General features: G+C 30.7%; 1 protein-coding gene across 7 annotated transcripts in view; it reads right to left on the bottom strand.

Annotated features, from left to right (window-relative positions):
• Positions 1–18706, bottom strand: part of sorcs1 (sortilin-related VPS10 domain containing receptor 1) — a 93905-nt gene that overhangs the window by 23612 nt on the left and 51587 nt on the right. For all 7 annotated transcript variants that reach the window (XR_013300843.1, XR_013300845.1, XR_013300844.1 and 4 more), the window contains one exon: positions 17087–17186. Coding sequence is in view for 4 of the 7 variants with exons in the window: in XM_077604401.1 (XP_077460527.1) it covers positions 17087–17186 (100 nt within the window). In the remaining 3 variants the exon portion in view is untranslated. The remainder of the gene's footprint in view (positions 1–17086; positions 17187–18706) is intronic.

The following is an 18706-nucleotide window of genomic DNA, read 5'->3' as shown; positions in this document are numbered from 1 at the left end:
CGAAAAATAGCCTTACTATACTATGCCGTTTTTTAAGAAAAAAAAGCCTTACTATACTATGTCGTTTTTTCACGAAAAAAGCCTTACTATACTATGTCGTTTTTTCACGAAAAATAGCCTTACTATACTATGCCGTTTTTTAAGAAAAAAAGCCTTACTATACTATGCCGTTTTTTAAGAAAAAAAGCCTTACTATACTATGTCGTTTTTTAAGAAAAAAAGCCTTACTATACTATGTCGTTTTTTCACGAAAAAAGCCTTACTATACTATGTCGTTTTTTCACGAAAAATAGCCTTACTATACTATGCCGTTTTTTAAGAAAAAAAGCCTTACTATACTATGTCGTTTTTTCACGAAAAATAGCCTTACTATACTATGCCGTTTTTTAAGAAAAAAAGCCTTACTATACTATGTCGTTTTTTCACGAAAAATAGCCTTACTATACTATGCCGTTTTTTAAGAAAAAAAGCCTTACTATACTATGTCGTTTTTTCACGAAAAAAGCCTTACTATACTATGTCGTTTTTTAAGAAAAAAAAGCCTTACTATACTATGTCGTTTTTTCACGAAAAAAAGCTTTACTATACTATGTCGTTTTTTCACGAAAAATAGCCTTACTATACTATGCCGTTTTTTAAGAAAAAAAGCCTTACTATACTATGTCGTTTTTTCACGAAAAATAGCCTTACTATACTATGCCGTTTTTTAAGAAAAAAAGCCTCACTATACTATGTCGTTTTTTCACGAAAAATAGCCTTACTATACTATGCAGTTTTTTCACTAAAAAAGCCTTACTATACTATGTCGTTTTTTCACGAAAAATAGCCTTACTATACTATGCCGTTTTTTAAGAAAAAAAGCCTTACTATACTATGTCGTTTTTTAAGAAAAAAAGCCTTACTATACTATGTCGTTTTTTCACGAAAAAAGCCTTACTATACTATGTCGTTTTTTCACGAAAAATAGCCTTACTATACTATGCCGTTTTTTAAGAAAAAAAGCCTTACTATACTATGTCGTTTTTTAAGAAAAAAAGCCTTACTATACTATGTCGTTTTTTAAGAAAAAAAGCCTTACTATACTATGTCGTTTTTTCACGAAAAATAGCCTTACTATACTATGCCGTTTTTTAAGAAAAATAGCATTACTATACTATGTCGTTTTTTCACGAAAAAAGCCTTACTATACTATGTCGTTTTTTACGAAAAAAGCCTTACTATACTATGTCGTTTTTTACGGAAAAAGCCCTACTCCACTATGTCGTTTTTTAAGAAAAAAAGCCTTATTATACTATGTCGTTTTTTCACGAAAAAAGCCTTACTATACTATGTCATTTTTTAAGAAAAAAAGCCTTACTACACTGTCGTTTTTTCACGAAAAAAGCCTTACTATACTATGTCGTTTTTCACGAAATATAGCCTTACTATACTATGCCGTTTTTTAAGAAAAAAAGCCTTACTATACTATGTCGTTTTTTCACGAAAAAAGCCTTACTATACTATGTCGTTTTTTCACGAAAAATAGCCTTACTATACTATGCCGTTTTTTAAGAAAAAAAGCCTTACTATACTATGTCGTTTTTTCACAAAAAAAGCCTTACTGTACTATGTCGTTTTTTCACGAAAAATAGCCTTACTATACTATGCCGTTTTTTAAGAAAAAAAGCCTTACTATACTGTGTCGTTTTTTCACGAAAAAAAGCCTTACTATACTATGTCGTTTTTTCACGAAAAATAGCCTTACTATACTATGCCGTTTTTTAAGAAAAAAAGCCTTACTATACTATGTCGTTTTTTCACGAAAAAAAGCCTTACTATACTATGTCGTTTTTTAAGAAAAAAAGCCTTACTATACTATGTCGTTTTTTCACGAAAAATAGCCTTACTATACTATGCCGTTTTTTAAGAAAAAAAAGCCTTACTATACTATGTCGTTTTTTCACGAAAAAAGCCTTACTATACTATGTCGTTTTTTCACGAAAAATAGCCTTACTATACTATGCCGTTTTTTAAGAAAAAAAGCCTTACTATACTATGCCGTTTTTTAAGAAAAAAAGCCTTACTATACTATGTCGTTTTTTAAGAAAAAAAGCCTTACTATACTATGTCGTTTTTTCACGAAAAAAGCCTTACTATACTATGTCGTTTTTTCACGAAAAATAGCCTTACTATACTATGCCGTTTTTTAAGAAAAAAAGCCTTACTATACTATGTCGTTTTTTCACGAAAAAAGCCTTACTATACTGTGTCATTTTTTAAGAAAAAAAGCCTTACTATACTATGTCGTTTTTTCACGAAAAATAGCCTTACTATACTATGCCGTTTTTTAAGAAAAAAAGCCTTACTATACTATGTCGTTTTTTCACGAAAAATAGCCTTACTATACTATGCCGTTTTTTAAGAAAAAAAGCCTTACTATACTATGTCGTTTTTTCACGAAAAAAGCCTTACTATACTATGTCGTTTTTTAAGAAAAAAAAGCCTTACTATACTATGTCGTTTTTTCACGAAAAAAGCCTTACTATACTGTGTCATTTTTTAAGAAAAAAAGCCTTACTATACTATGTCGTTTTTTCACGAAAAATAGCCTTACTATACTATGCCGTTTTTTAAGAAAAAAAGCCTTACTATACTATGTCTTTTTTTTACGAAAAATAGCCTTACTATACTATGCCGTTTTTTAAGAAAAAAAGCCTTACTATACTATGTCGTTTTTTCACGAAAAAAGCCTTACTATACTATGTCATTTTTTAAGAAAAAAAGCCTTACTACACTGTCGTTTTTTCACGAAAAAAGCCTTACTATACTATGTCGTTTTTCACGAAATATAGCCTTACTATACTATGCCGTTTTTTAAGAAAAAAAGCCCTACTATACTATGTCGTTTTTTCACGAAAAAAGCCTTACTATACTATGTCGTTTTTTCACGAAAAATAGCCTTACTATACTATGCCGTTTTTTAAGAAAAAAAGCCTTACTATACTATGTCGTTTTTTAAGAAAAAAAGCCTTACTATACTATGTCGTTTTTTCACAAAAAAAGCCTTACTGTACTATGTCGTTTTTTCACGAAAAATAGCCTTACTATACTATGCCGTTTTTTAAGAAAAAAAGCCTTACTATACTATGTCGTTTTTTCACGAAAAAAAGCCTTACTATACTATGTCGTTTTTTCACGAAAAATAGCCTTACTATACTATGCCGTTTTTTAAGAAAAAAAGCCTTACTATACTATGTCGTTTTTTCACGAAAAAAAGCCTTACTATACTATGTCGTTTTTTAAGAAAAAAAGCCTTACTATACTATGTCGTTTTTTCACGAAAAATAGCCTTACTATACTATGCCGTTTTTTAAGAAAAAAAAGCCTTACTATACTATGTCGTTTTTTCACGAAAAAAGCCTTACTATACTATGTCGTTTTTTCACGAAAAATAGCCTTACTATACTATGCCGTTTTTTAAGAAAAAAAGCCTTACTATACTATGCCGTTTTTTAAGAAAAAAAGCCTTACTATACTATGTCGTTTTTTAAGAAAAAAAGCCTTACTATACTATGTCGTTTTTTCACGAAAAAAGCCTTACTATACTATGTCGTTTTTTCACGAAAAAAGCCTTACTATACTATGTCGTTTTTTAAGAAAAAAAAGCCTTACTATACTATGTCGTTTTTTCACGAAAAAAGCCTTACTATACTGTGTCATTTTTTAAGAAAAAAAGCCTTACTATACTATGTCGTTTTTTCACGAAAAATAGCCTTACTATACTATGCCGTTTTTTAAGAAAAAAAGCCTTACTATACTATGTCGTTTTTTCACGAAAAATAGCCTTACTATACTATGCCGTTTTTTAAGAAAAAAAGCCTTACTATACTATGTCGTTTTTTCACGAAAAAAGCCTTACTATACTATGTCGTTTTTTAAGAAAAAAAAGCCTTACTATACTATGTCGTTTTTTCACGAAAAAAAGCCTTACTATACTATGTCGTTTTTTCAAGAAAAATAGCCTTACTATACTATGCCGTTTTTTAAGAAAAAAAGCCTTACTATACTATGTCGTTTTTTCACGAAAAATAGCCTTACTATACTATGCCGTTTTTTAAGAAAAAAAGCCTCACTATACTATGTCGTTTTTTCACGAAAAATAGCCTTACTATACTATGCAGTTTTTTCACTAAAAAAGCCTTACTATACTATGTCGTTTTTTCACGAAAAATAGCCTTACTATACTATGCCGTTTTTTAAGAAAAAAAGCCTTACTATACTATGTCGTTTTTTAAGAAAAAAAGCCTTACTATACTATGTCGTTTTTTCACGAAAAAAGCCTTACTATACTATGTCGTTTTTTCACGAAAAATAGCCTTACTATACTATGCCGTTTTTTAAGAAAAAAAGCCTTACTATACTATGTCGTTTTTTAAGAAAAAAAGCCTTACTATACTATGTCGTTTTTTCACGAAAAAAGCCTTACTGTACTATGTCGTTTTTTCACGAAAAATAGCCTTACTATACTATGCCGTTTTTTAAGAAAAAAAAGCCTTACTATACTATGTCGTTTTTTCACGAAAAAAAGCCTTACTATACTATGTCGTTTTTTCACGAAAAATAGCCTTACTATACTATGCCGTTTTTTAAGAAAAAAAGCCTTACTATACTATGTCGTTTTTTCACGAAAAAAAGCCTTACTATACTATGTCGTTTTTTAAGAAAAAAAGCCTTACTATACTATGTCGTTTTTTCACGAAAAATAGCCTTACTATACTATGCCGTTTTTTAAGAAAAAAAAGCCTTACTATACTATGTCGTTTTTTCACGAAAAAAGCCTTACTATACTATGTCGTTTTTTCACGAAAAATAGCCTTACTATACTATGCCGTTTTTTAAGAAAAAAAGCCTTACTATACTATGCCGTTTTTTAAGAAAAAAAGCCTTACTATACTATGTCGTTTTTTAAGAAAAAAAGCCTTACTATACTATGTCGTTTTTTCACGAAAAAAGCCTTACTATACTATGTCGTTTTTTCACGAAAAATAGCCTTACTATACTATGCCGTTTTTTAAGAAAAAAAGCCTTACTATACTATGTCGTTTTTTCACGAAAAATAGCCTTACTATACTATGCCGTTTTTTAAGAAAAAAAGCCTTACTATACTATGTCGTTTTTTCACGAAAAATAGCCTTACTATACTATGCCGTTTTTTAAGAAAAAAAGCCTTACTATACTATGTCGTTTTTTCACGAAAAAAGCCTTACTATACTATGTCGTTTTTTAAGAAAAAAAAGCCTTACTATACTATGTCGTTTTTTCACGAAAAAAAGCTTTACTATACTATGTCGTTTTTTCACGAAAAATAGCCTTACTATACTATGCCGTTTTTTAAGAAAAAAAGCCTTACTATACTATGTCGTTTTTTCACGAAAAATAGCCTTACTATACTATGCCGTTTTTTAAGAAAAAAAGCCTCACTATACTATGTCGTTTTTTCACGAAAAATAGCCTTACTATACTATGCAGTTTTTTCACTAAAAAAGCCTTACTATACTATGTCGTTTTTTCACGAAAAATAGCCTTACTATACTATGCCGTTTTTTAAGAAAAAAAGCCTTACTATACTATGTCGTTTTTTAAGAAAAAAAGCCTTACTATACTATGTCGTTTTTTCACGAAAAAAGCCTTACTATACTATGTCGTTTTTTCACGAAAAATAGCCTTACTATACTATGCCGTTTTTTAAGAAAAAAAGCCTTACTATACTATGTCGTTTTTTAAGAAAAAAAGCCTTACTATACTATGTCGTTTTTTAAGAAAAAAAGCCTTACTATACTATGTCGTTTTTTCACGAAAAATAGCCTTACTATACTATGCCGTTTTTTAAGAAAAATAGCATTACTATACTATGTCGTTTTTTCACGAAAAAAGCCTTACTATACTATGTCGTTTTTTACGAAAAAAGCCTTACTATACTATGTCGTTTTTTACGGAAAAAGCCCTACTCCACTATGTCGTTTTTTAAGAAAAAAAGCCTTATTATACTATGTCGTTTTTTCACGAAAAAAGCCTTACTATACTATGTCATTTTTTAAGAAAAAAAGCCTTACTACACTGTCGTTTTTTCACGAAAAAAGCCTTACTATACTATGTCGTTTTTCACGAAATATAGCCTTACTATACTATGCCGTTTTTTAAGAAAAAAAGCCTTACTATACTATGTCGTTTTTTCACGAAAAAAGCCTTACTATACTATGTCGTTTTTTCACGAAAAATAGCCTTACTATACTATGCCGTTTTTTAAGAAAAAAAGCCTTACTATACTATGTCGTTTTTTCACAAAAAAAGCCTTACTGTACTATGTCGTTTTTTCACGAAAAATAGCCTTACTATACTATGCCGTTTTTTAAGAAAAAAAGCCTTACTATACTGTGTCGTTTTTTCACGAAAAAAAGCCTTACTATACTATGTCGTTTTTTCACGAAAAATAGCCTTACTATACTATGCCGTTTTTTAAGAAAAAAAGCCTTACTATACTATGTCGTTTTTTCACGAAAAAAAGCCTTACTATACTATGTCGTTTTTTAAGAAAAAAAGCCTTACTATACTATGTCGTTTTTTCACGAAAAATAGCCTTACTATACTATGCCGTTTTTTAAGAAAAAAAAGCCTTACTATACTATGTCGTTTTTTCACGAAAAAAGCCTTACTATACTATGTCGTTTTTTCACGAAAAATAGCCTTACTATACTATGCCGTTTTTTAAGAAAAAAAGCCTTACTATACTATGCCGTTTTTTAAGAAAAAAAGCCTTACTATACTATGTCGTTTTTTAAGAAAAAAAGCCTTACTATACTATGTCGTTTTTTCACGAAAAAAGCCTTACTATACTATGTCGTTTTTTCACGAAAAATAGCCTTACTATACTATGCCGTTTTTTAAGAAAAAAAGCCTTACTATACTATGTCGTTTTTTCACGAAAAAAGCCTTACTATACTGTGTCATTTTTTAAGAAAAAAAGCCTTACTATACTATGTCGTTTTTTCACGAAAAATAGCCTTACTATACTATGCCGTTTTTTAAGAAAAAAAGCCTTACTATACTATGTCGTTTTTTCACGAAAAATAGCCTTACTATACTATGCCGTTTTTTAAGAAAAAAAGCCTTACTATACTATGTCGTTTTTTCACGAAAAAAGCCTTACTATACTATGTCGTTTTTTAAGAAAAAAAAGCCTTACTATACTATGTCGTTTTTTCACGAAAAAAGCCTTACTATACTGTGTCATTTTTTAAGAAAAAAAGCCTTACTATACTATGTCGTTTTTTCACGAAAAATAGCCTTACTATACTATGCCGTTTTTTAAGAAAAAAAGCCTTACTATACTATGTCTTTTTTTTACGAAAAATAGCCTTACTATACTATGCCGTTTTTTAAGAAAAAAAGCCTTACTATACTATGTCGTTTTTTCACGAAAAAAGCCTTACTATACTATGTCGTTTTTTAAGAAAAAAAAGCCTTACTATACTATGTCGTTTTTTCACGAAAAAAAGCCTTACTATACTATGTCGTTTTTTCACGAAAAATAGCCTTACTATACTATGCCGTTTTTTAAGAAAAAAAGCCTTACTATACTATGTCGTTTTTTCACGAAAAATAGCCTTACTATACTATGCCGTTTTTTAAGAAAAAAAGCCTCACTATACTATGTCGTTTTTTCACGAAAAATAGCCTTACTATACTATGCAGTTTTTTCACTAAAAAAGCCTTACTATACTATGTCGTTTTTTCACGAAAAATAGCCTTACTATACTATGCCGTTTTTTAAGAAAAAAAGCCTTACTATACTATGTCGTTTTTTAAGAAAAAAAGCCTTACTATACTATGTCGTTTTTTCACGAAAAAAGCCTTACTATACTATGTCGTTTTTTCACGAAAAATAGCCTTACTATACTATGCCGTTTTTTAAGAAAAAAAGCCTTACTATACTATGTCGTTTTTTAAGAAAAAAAGCCTTACTATACTATGTCGTTTTTTCACAAAAAAAGCCTTACTGTACTATGTCGTTTTTTCACGAAAAATAGCCTTACTATACTATGCCGTTTTTTAAGAAAAAAAAGCCTTACTATACTATGTCGTTTTTTCACGAAAAAAAGCCTTACTATACTATGTCGTTTTTTCACGAAAAATAGCCTTACTATACTATGCCGTTTTTTAAGAAAAAAAGCCTTACTATACTATGTCGTTTTTTCACGAAAAAAAGCCTTACTATACTATGTCGTTTTTTAAGAAAAAAAGCCTTACTATACTATGTCGTTTTTTCACGAAAAATAGCCTTACTATACTATGCCGTTTTTTAAGAAAAAAAAGCCTTACTATACTATGTCGTTTTTTCACGAAAAAAGCCTTACTATACTATGTCGTTTTTTCACGAAAAATAGCCTTACTATACTATGCCGTTTTTTAAGAAAAAAAGCCTTACTATACTATGCCGTTTTTTAAGAAAAAAAGCCTTACTATACTATGTCGTTTTTTAAGAAAAAAAGCCTTACTATACTATGTCGTTTTTTCACGAAAAAAGCCTTACTATACTATGTCGTTTTTTCACGAAAAATAGCCTTACTATACTATGCCGTTTTTTAAGAAAAAAAGCCTTACTATACTATGTCGTTTTTTCACGAAAAAAGCCTTACTATACTGTGTCATTTTTTAAGAAAAAAAGCCTTACTATACTATGTCGTTTTTTCACGAAAAATAGCCTTACTATACTATGCCGTTTTTTAAGAAAAAAAGCCTTACTATACTATGTCGTTTTTTCACGAAAAATAGCCTTACTATACTATGCCGTTTTTTAAGAAAAAAAGCCTTACTATACTATGTCGTTTTTTCACGAAAAAAGCCTTACTATACTATGTCGTTTTTTAAGAAAAAAAAGCCTTACTATACTATGTCGTTTTTTCACGAAAAAAAGCCTTACTATACTATGTCGTTTTTTCACGAAAAATAGCCTTACTATACTATGCCGTTTTTTAAGAAAAAAAGCCTTACTATACTATGTCGTTTTTTCACGAAAAAAAGCCTTACTATACTATGCCGTTTTTTAAGAAAAAAAGCCTTACTATACTATGTCGTTTTTTCACGAAAAAAAGCCTTACTATACTATGTCGTTTTTTCACGAAAAATAGCCTTACTATACTATGCCGTTTTTTAAGAAAAAAAGCCTTACTATACTATGTCGTTTTTTCACGAAAAAAAGCCTTACTATACTATGTCGTTTTTTAAGAAAAAAAGCCTTACTATACTATGTCGTTTTTTCACGAAAAATAGCCTTACTATACTATGCCGTTTTTTAAGAAAAAAAAGCCTTACTATACTATGTCGTTTTTTCACGAAAAAAGCCTTACTATACTATGTCGTTTTTTCACGAAAAATAGCCTTACTATACTATGCCGTTTTTTAAGAAAAAAAGCCTTACTATACTATGCCGTTTTTTAAGAAAAAAAGCCTTACTATACTATGTCGTTTTTTAAGAAAAAAAGCCTTACTATACTATGTCGTTTTTTCACGAAAAAAGCCTTACTATACTATGTCGTTTTTTCACGAAAAATAGCCTTACTATACTATGCCGTTTTTTAAGAAAAAAAAATAGCCTTACTATACTATGCCGTTTTTTAAGAAAAAAAGCCTTACTATACTATGTCATTTTTTCACGAAAAAAGCCTTACTATACTATGTCGTTTTTTAAGAAAAAAAGCCTTACTATACTATGTCGTTTTTTCACGAAAAATAGCCTTACTATACTATGCCGTTTTTTAAGAAAAAAAGCCTTACTATACTATGTCGTTTTTTCACGAAAAAAGCCTTACTATACTATGTCGTTTTTTCACGAAAAATAGCCTTACCATACTATGCAGTTTTTTCACTAAAAAAGCCTTACTATACTATGTCGTTTTTTCACGAAAAAAGCCTTACTATACTATGTCGTTTTTTAAGAAAAAAAGCCTTACTATACTATGTTGTTTTTTCACGAAAAAAGCCTTACTATACTATGTCGTTTTTTCACGAAAAATAGCCTTACTATACTATGCCGTTTTTTAAGAAAAAAAGCCTTACTATACTATGTCGTTTTTTCACGAAAAAAGCCTTACTATACTATGCCGTTTTTTAAGAAAAAAAGCCTTACTATACTATGTCGTTTTTTCACGAAAAAAGCCTTACTATACTATGTCGTTTTTTCACGAAAAAAAGCCTTACTATACTATGTCGTTTTTTCACGAAAAAAGCCTTACTATATATACTATGTCGTTTTTTCACGAAAAATAGCCTTACTATACTATGCCGTTTTTTAAGAAAAAAAGCCTTACTATACTATGTCGTTTTTTCACGAAAAATAGCCTTACTATACTATGCCGTTTTTTAAGAAAAAAAGCCTTACTATACTATGTCGTTTTTTCACGAAAAAAGCCTTACTATACTATGTCGTTTTTTCACGAAAAATAGCCTTACTATACTATGTCGTTTTTTCACGAAAAATAGCCTTACTATACTATGCCGTTTTTTAAGAAAAAAAGCCTTACTATACTATGTCGTTTTTTCAGGAAAAAAGCCTTACTATACTATGTCGTTTTTTCACGAAAAAAGCCTTACTATACTATGTCGTTTTTTCACGAAAAATAGCCTTACTATACTATGCAGTTTTTTCACTAAAAAAGCCTTACTATACTATGTCGTTTTTTCACGAAAAAAGCCTTACTATACTATGTCGTTTTTTAAGAAAAAAAGCCTTACTATACTATGTCGTTTTTTCACGAAAAAAGCCTTACTATACTATGTCGTTTTTTCACGAAAAAAAGCCTTACTATACTATGTCGTTTTTTCACGAAAAAAGCCTTACTATACTATGCCGTTTTTTAAGAAAAAAAGCCTTACTATACTATGTCGTTTTTTCACGAAAAAAGCCTTACTATACTATGTCGTTTTTTCACGAAAAAAAGCCTTACTATACTATGTCGTTTTTTCACGAAAAAAGCCTTACTATATATACTATGTCGTTTTTTCACGAAAAATAGCCTTACTATACTATGTCGTTTTTTAAGAAAAAAAGCCTTACTATACTATGTCGTTTTTTCACGAAAAAAGCCTTACTATACTATGTCGTTTTTTAAGAAAAAAAGCCTTACTATACTATGTCGTTTTTTCACGAAAAAAGCCTTACTATACTATGCCGTTTTTTAAGAAAAAAAGCCTTACTATACTATGTCGTTTTTTCACGAAAAAAGCCTTACTATACTATGTCGTTTTTTCACGAAAAAAAGCCTTACTATACTATGTCGTTTTTTCACGAAAAAAGCCTTACTATATATACTATGTCGTTTTTTCACGAAAAATAGCCTTACTATACTATGCCGTTTTTTAAGAAAAAAAGCCTTACTATACTATGTCGTTTTTTCACGAAAAATAGCCTTACTATACTATGCCGTTTTTTAAGAAAAAAAGCCTTACTATACTATGTCGTTTTTTCACGAAAAAAGCCTTACTATACTATGTCGTTTTTTCACGAAAAATAGCCTTACTATACTATGTCGTTTTTTCACGAAAAATAGCCTTACTATACTATGCCGTTTTTTAAGAAAAAAAGCCTTACTATACTATGTCGTTTTTTCAGGAAAAAAGCCTTACTATACTATGTCGTTTTTTCACGAAAAAAGCCTTACTATACTATGTCGTTTTTTCACGAAAAATAGCCTTACTATACTATGCAGTTTTTTCACTAAAAAAGCCTTACTATACTATGTCGTTTTTTCACGAAAAAAGCCTTACTATACTATGTCGTTTTTTAAGAAAAAAAGCCTTACTATACTATGTCGTTTTTTCACAAAAAAAGCCTTACTATACTATGTCGTTTTTTCACGAAAAAAAGCCTTACTATACTATGTCGTTTTTTCACGAAAAAAGCCTTACTATATATACTATGTCGTTTTTTCACGAAAAATAGCCTTACTATACTATGCCGTTTTTTAAGAAAAAAAGCCTTACTATACTATGTCGTTTTTTCACGAAAAATAGCCTTACTATACTATGCCGTTTTTTAAGAAAAAAAGCCTTACTATACTATGTCGTTTTTTCACGAAAAAAGCCTTACTATACTATGTCGTTTTTTCACGAAAAATAGCCTTACTATACTATGTCGTTTTTTCACGAAAAATAGCCTTACTATACTATGCCGTTTTTTAAGAAAAAAAGCCTTACTATACTATGTCGTTTTTTCAGGAAAAAAGCCTTACTATACTATGTCGTTTTTTCACGAAAAAAGCCTTACTATACTATGTCGTTTTTTCACGAAAAATAGCCTTACTATACTATGCAGTTTTTTCACTAAAAAAGCCTTACTATACTATGTCGTTTTTTCACGAAAAAAGCCTTACTATACTATGTCGTTTTTTAAGAAAAAAAGCCTTACTATACTATGTCGTTTTTTCACGAAAAAAGCCTTACTATACTATGTCGTTTTTTCACGAAAAATAGCCTTACTATACTATGCCGTTTTTTAAGAAAAAAAGCCTTACTATACTATGTCGTTTTTTCACGAAAAAAGCCTTACTATACTATGTCGTTTTTTCACGAAAAATAGCCTTACTATACTATGCAGTTTTTTCACTAAAAAAGCCTTACTATACTATGTCGTTTTTTCACGAAAAAAGCCTTACTATACTATGTCGTTTTTTAAGAAAAAAAGCCTTACTATACTATGTCGTTTTTTCACGAAAAAAGCCTTACTATACTATGTCGTTTTTTCACGAAAAATAGCCTTACTATACTATGCCGTTTTTTAAGAAAAAAAGCCTTACTATACTATGTCGTTTTTTCACGAAAAAAGCCTTACTATACTATGTCGTTTTTTCACGAAAAATAGCCTTACTATACTATGCCGTTTTTTTAAGAAAAAAAGCCTTACTATACTATGTCGTTTTTTAAGAAAAAAAGCCTTACTATACTATGTCGTTCTTTAAGAAAAAAAGCCTTACTATACTATGTTGTTTTTTCACGAAAAATAGCCTTACTATACTATGCCGTTTTTTAAGAAAAAAAGCCTTACTATACTATGTCGTTTTTTCACGAAAAAAGCCTTACTATACTATGTCGTTTTTTCACGAAAAATAGCCTTACTATACTATGCCGTTTTTTAAGAAAAAAAGCCTTACTATACTATGTCGTTTTTTCACGAAAAAAGCCTTACTATACTATGTCGTTTTTTAAGAAAAAAAGCCTTACTATACTATGTCGTTTTTTAATGAAAAAAAGCCTTACTATATTCATACTATGTCGTTTTTTTACGAGAAAAAAAGCCTTACTAATCTGTCATTTTTTTAAAGCCTTACTATATATACTATGTCGTTTTTTAAAGAAAAAAGCCTTACTATACTATGTCGTTTTTTACGGGGGGAAAAGCCTTACTATACTTTGTCGTTTTTTTAAGCAAAAAAGCCTTACCATACATGGTTATTTTTAACAAAAAACATGGTCATATTTAAAAAAAAAAAACGACTATACATGGTCATTTTTTAACAAAGAAACTTACTTCTTTTTTTAAAGAAGTCTTAATATACATTGTCTTTTTTTTCTCATCTTTATTCTGGACTGCTTTATCCTCATTAGGGTCGCGTGGTGTGCTGGAGTCTATCCCACCTGACTTCAGGCCAGAGGCGGAGGACACCCTGAATCGGTGGTCAGCCAATCGCAGGGCACAAGGAGACGGACAAGCATGCACTCTCACAGCCATACCGAGGGGCAGTTTAGAGTGTCCAATCAGCCTACCATGCATGCCTTTGGAATGATGAGGAAACCCAGAGTACCCAGAGGAAACCCACGGAAGCCGGGGAGAACATGAAAACTTCACACAGATGGACGTGACCTAGATTTGAACCCAGTACCCCAGAGCTGTGAGGCCGACGTGCTCACGTATCGCACCACCGGGCCGCCGGTCTTTTTTTAAACAAAGACTTACTATTCTACTAGTCTTTTTTTTGACCAAATAAAAGCCTTACCATAAATTGTCTTTTTTACCGAATAAAAGTCTCACCATAAATGGTCTTTCTTTTTTTTTACCAAATAAAGGTCTTACAATCAATGGTCTTTTTTTTACCAAATAAAAGGCTTACTATACTATGTTGTTTTTTACAAAAAAAAGCCTTACTATACTTTGTCGGTTTTTTTAAAGAAAAAAAGCCTAAATCTAAGCCTAACCCTAACCGTTTTTACGAAAAAAGCCTTACTATACTATGTCGTTTTTTTAAAGAAAAAAAGCCTACCTATACTGTCATTTTTTTAAAGAAAAATTGCCTAAGTCTAAGCCTAACGCTAACCATTTTTTACTAAAAAAGCCTTACTATACTATGTCATTTTTTTAAAGAAAAAAAGCTTAAATCTAAGTCTAAACCTAACCCTAATCGTTTTTTATGAAAAAAGCCTTACTATACTTTGTCATTTTTTAAAAGTAAAAAAGCCTTACTATACTATGTCGTTTTTTAAAGAAAAAAGCCTTACTATACTATGTCATTTTTAAAGAAAAAAGCCTTACTATACTATGTCGTTTTTTAAGAAAAAAAGCCTTACTATACTATGTCGGTTTAAAAAAAAAAAAAGCCTTACTATACAATGTCGTTTTTTTTAAGAAAAAAGCCTTAATATACTATGTCGCTTTTTAAGAAAAAAAGCCTTACTATACTATGTCGTTTTTTCACGAAAAATAGCCTTACTATACTATGCCGTTTTTTAAGAAAAAAGCCTTACTATACTATGTTGTTTTTTTAAGAAAAAAGCCTTACTATAGTATGTAGTTTTAAGAAAAGAGCCTTACTATACATGGTCGTTTTTTAATTTTAAAAAGCCTTACTATACATGGTTGTTTTTTAATTTAAAAAAGCTTTACTATACATGGTCTTACTTACAACATAGTATAGTAAGGCTTTATTTGTAAAAAAAAAAAAAAACGACATAGTATAGTAAGGCTTTTTTTGTAAAAAACGGTTAGGGTTAGGCTTAGGTTTATGCTTAGGTTTAGGCTTAGTTTTAGGTTTAGGCTTAGTCTTTTTTTCTTAAAAAACAACATAGTATAGTAAGGCTTTTTTTCTCCTTAAAAACGACATAGTATAGTAAGACTTTTTTCTTTTAAAAACGACATCGTATAGTAAGGCTTTTTTTCTTTAAAAAACGACATAGTATAGTAAGGCTTTTTTTCTTATAGAACGACATAGTATAGTAAGGCTTTTTTTCTTTAAAAAACGACATAGTATAGTAAGGCTTTTTTTCTTTAAAAAATGACATAGTATAGTAAGGCTTTTTTCCTTTAAAAACGACATAGTATAGTAAGGCTTTTTTTCCCTTTAAAAAACGACATAGTATAGTAAGGCTTTTTTTCTCCTTAAAAACGACATAGTATAGTAAGACTTTTTTCTTTTAAAAACGACATAGTATAGTAAGGCTTTTTTTCTTTAAAAAACGACATAGTATAGTAAGGCTTTTTTTCTTATAAAACGACATAGTATAGTAAGGCTTTTTTTCTTTAAAAAACGACATAGTATAGTAAGGCTTTTTTTCTTTAAAAAATGACATAGTATAGTAAGGCTTTTTTCCTTTAAAAACGACATAGTATAGTAAGGCTTTTTTTCTTAAAAAAACGACATAGTATAGTAAGGCTTTTTTTTAAAAAAAAAACGACATAGTATAGTAAGGCTTTTTTTTCCTTTAAAAACGACATGGTATAGTAAGGCTTTTTTACTTAAAAAAATGACATAGTATAGTAAGACTTTTTTTTAAAAAACGACATAGTATAGTAAGGCTTTTTTTCTTTAAAAAACGACATAGTATAGTAAGGCTTTTTTTCTTTAAAAAATGACATAGTATAGTAAGGCTTTTTTCCTTTAAAAACGACATAGTATAGTAAGGCTTTTTTTCCCTTTAAAAAACGACATAGTATAGTAAGGCTTTTTTTCTCCTTAAAAACGACATAGTATAGTAAGACTTTTTTCTTTTAAAAACGACATAGTATAGTAAGGCTTTTTTTCTTAAAAAACGGCATAGTATAGTAAGGCTATTTTTCGTGAAAAAACGACATAGTATAGTAAGGCTTTTTTTCTTTAAAAAACGACATAGTATAGTAAGGCTTTTTTTCTTTAAAAAATGACATAGTATAGTAAGGCTTTTTTCCTTTAAAAACGACATAGGATAGTAAGGCTTTTTTTCTTAAAAAAACGACATAGTATAGTAAGGCTTTTAAAAAAAAAAAAACGACATAGTATAGTAAGGCTTTTTTTTCCTTTAAAAACGACATGGTATAGTAAGGCTTTTTTACTTAAAAAAATGACATAGTATAGTAAGACTTTTTTTTTTAAAACGACATAGTATAGTAAGGCTTTTTTTGTAAAAAACGGTTAGGGTTAGGTTTAGGCTTAGGCTAAGTTTAGGTTTAGCCTTAGGCTTAGGTTTAGGCTTTTTTTCTTTAAAAAAAACTACATAGTATAGTAAGGCTTTTTTTCTTTAAAAAACGACATACTATAGTAAGGCTTTTTAAAAAAAACTACATAGTATAGTAAGGCTTTTTTTCTTTAAAAAAACGACATAGTATAGTAAGGCTTTTTTTTAAAAACAACATAGTATAGTAAGGCTTTTTTTCTTTAAAAAACGACATACTATAGTAAGGCTTTTTAAAAAAAAAACGACATAGTATAGTAAGGCTTTTAAAAAAAACGACATAGTATAGTAAGGCTTTTTTTGTAAAAAACGACATGGTATAATAAGGCTTTTTTCGTAAAAAACGGTTAGGGTTAGGTTTAGGCTTAGACTTAGGTTTAGGTTTAGGCTTAGGCTAAGTTTAGGTTTAGCCTTAGGCTTAGATTTAGGCTTTTTTTCTTTAAGAAAAACTACATAGTATAGTAAGGCTTTTTTCGTAAAAAAACGACATACTATAGTAAGGCTTTTATCTTAAAAAACGACATAGTATAGTAAGGCTTTTTTTCTTTAAAACACGACATAGTATAGTAAGGTTTTTTTCTATCGATACTACTACTATACGAACCATTCCAAAAATGCGATTGTGTTCACTTACCAGCTGAGAGGTGCGCCGCGTAGACCGTGACCTGGACCCCTGGCCGTAGGGTGAACTGAACCAGATTTTGATTCAAGGCACTCAGCAACGTCTCAGAGAGCTGTTGGTCATACAAATAAAAAACATCTTTCATATCGCACATGACATTGAATTTTCTACTACGTGAATCCATTTTTAATAATACGGTTTATCGGCACAACGTCATGTATTTGAACTGTGATTTTGACACAATAATGACATGAGCCCAAAAAAATAGACCTCAATCCTCCACATATACAGAAATGAAAAATCCACAATCTTACATAAGCACCCTCTCATGCAGAATCGTGTACGGATAGACATATGTTCCACCAGCTAATCAAAAACAAGCATATCTTCGTTTTTCTGTGGCCTATCCGTGCCAAATAAAAACTGGAGGAGAGTTTGAACTTTGGACTTTTGAGTCATGCTCAAGTTGAGTCATTTTAAAATGGCCACGGGCTTGATCACGCAGCCGTTCATGGCGGATGGCGGCTATCACCTTCCCTTCCTCCTTCAAAATGCGAAGGTCAGGGCAAAAATCTCACGCAATGCTGCTGCTTCCCGCAGCCATGTTTCCGCCGGACCTTTTCACGCAGGCTAGTGTGAAAAAATACTCTTTAGAACACACCCACGATTATCTTGTTCACGTGTCATGCAACAATCAAGTATTGATGGACTGGGTACTCGGACGATCCGCCGAAAGACGTTCCGCCGACGGACGTTTGGCCGACGGACAGTTCGCCGACGGACGTTTGGCCGAAACGGGATTCGCGCGCTCGCCCCGCCCCCGGATCGTGTGTGTACATGTTTTTCAACCTCGGCCGGCGGGCCATATACGGCCCGTTACAGATAACATTCATTGAGGAATAACAAGGGCATGTACTGCCCCTGCTGGATATATTTCTAAATACAAGTACGTACTACACTACAATGTGCTGCCAATTTTTTATATTTTTTATCAAAGCTGGGGATTGATGTCTGACACTGAGAAAAAACAACACTAGAAGACTTATGTGAAATTGTAAGTGCCTTGGACAGACTAGAGGGCTTAGAGAACAATACCTGAAAATGCCATGGAACACACTTTTACTTCTAGTTTAATTTTAAATCATTTCCCATTATTTTAGGAAATATATATTCAAAATGATTTGCTGAGTACCTTAATTCAAAGATTAATCTCAACGTTTTCTATGCTGGTGTAAATTTTCTGGAGTAGGATTTCTGGATTTACAATTTCATGACAGTAGTACTTACTGTTACTACTACTTTATTTTCTCTGTTTCTTCTGTCACGTACTGTTCTGCCGGATCTCCAAATGGCTACTACTTTCAACGCAAGGATAAAATAAAAAAATATAAAAAATTGGCAGCACATTGTAGTACGTACTTGTATTTAGAAATATGTCCAGCGGGGGGCAGTACATGCTCTTGTTCGTTCTAAATGAATGTTATCTGTAACGGGCCGTATATGGCCCGCGGGCCGAGGTTGAAAAACATGTACACACACACAATCCGGGGGCTGGGCGAGGGCGCGAATCCCATTTCGGCGAAACGTCCGTTCGGCGAAGTGTCCGTCGGCCAAACGTCCGTCGGCGGGACG

The sequence above is a fragment of the Stigmatopora argus genome, chromosome 7 (assembly GCF_051989625.1).
Source record: "Stigmatopora argus isolate UIUO_Sarg chromosome 7, RoL_Sarg_1.0, whole genome shotgun sequence".
Lineage (NCBI taxonomy): Eukaryota > Metazoa > Chordata > Actinopteri > Syngnathiformes > Syngnathidae > Stigmatopora > Stigmatopora argus.
The sequence above is the reverse complement of the archived record's forward strand: the minus strand, read 5'-3'. Positions and strand labels throughout refer to the sequence as shown.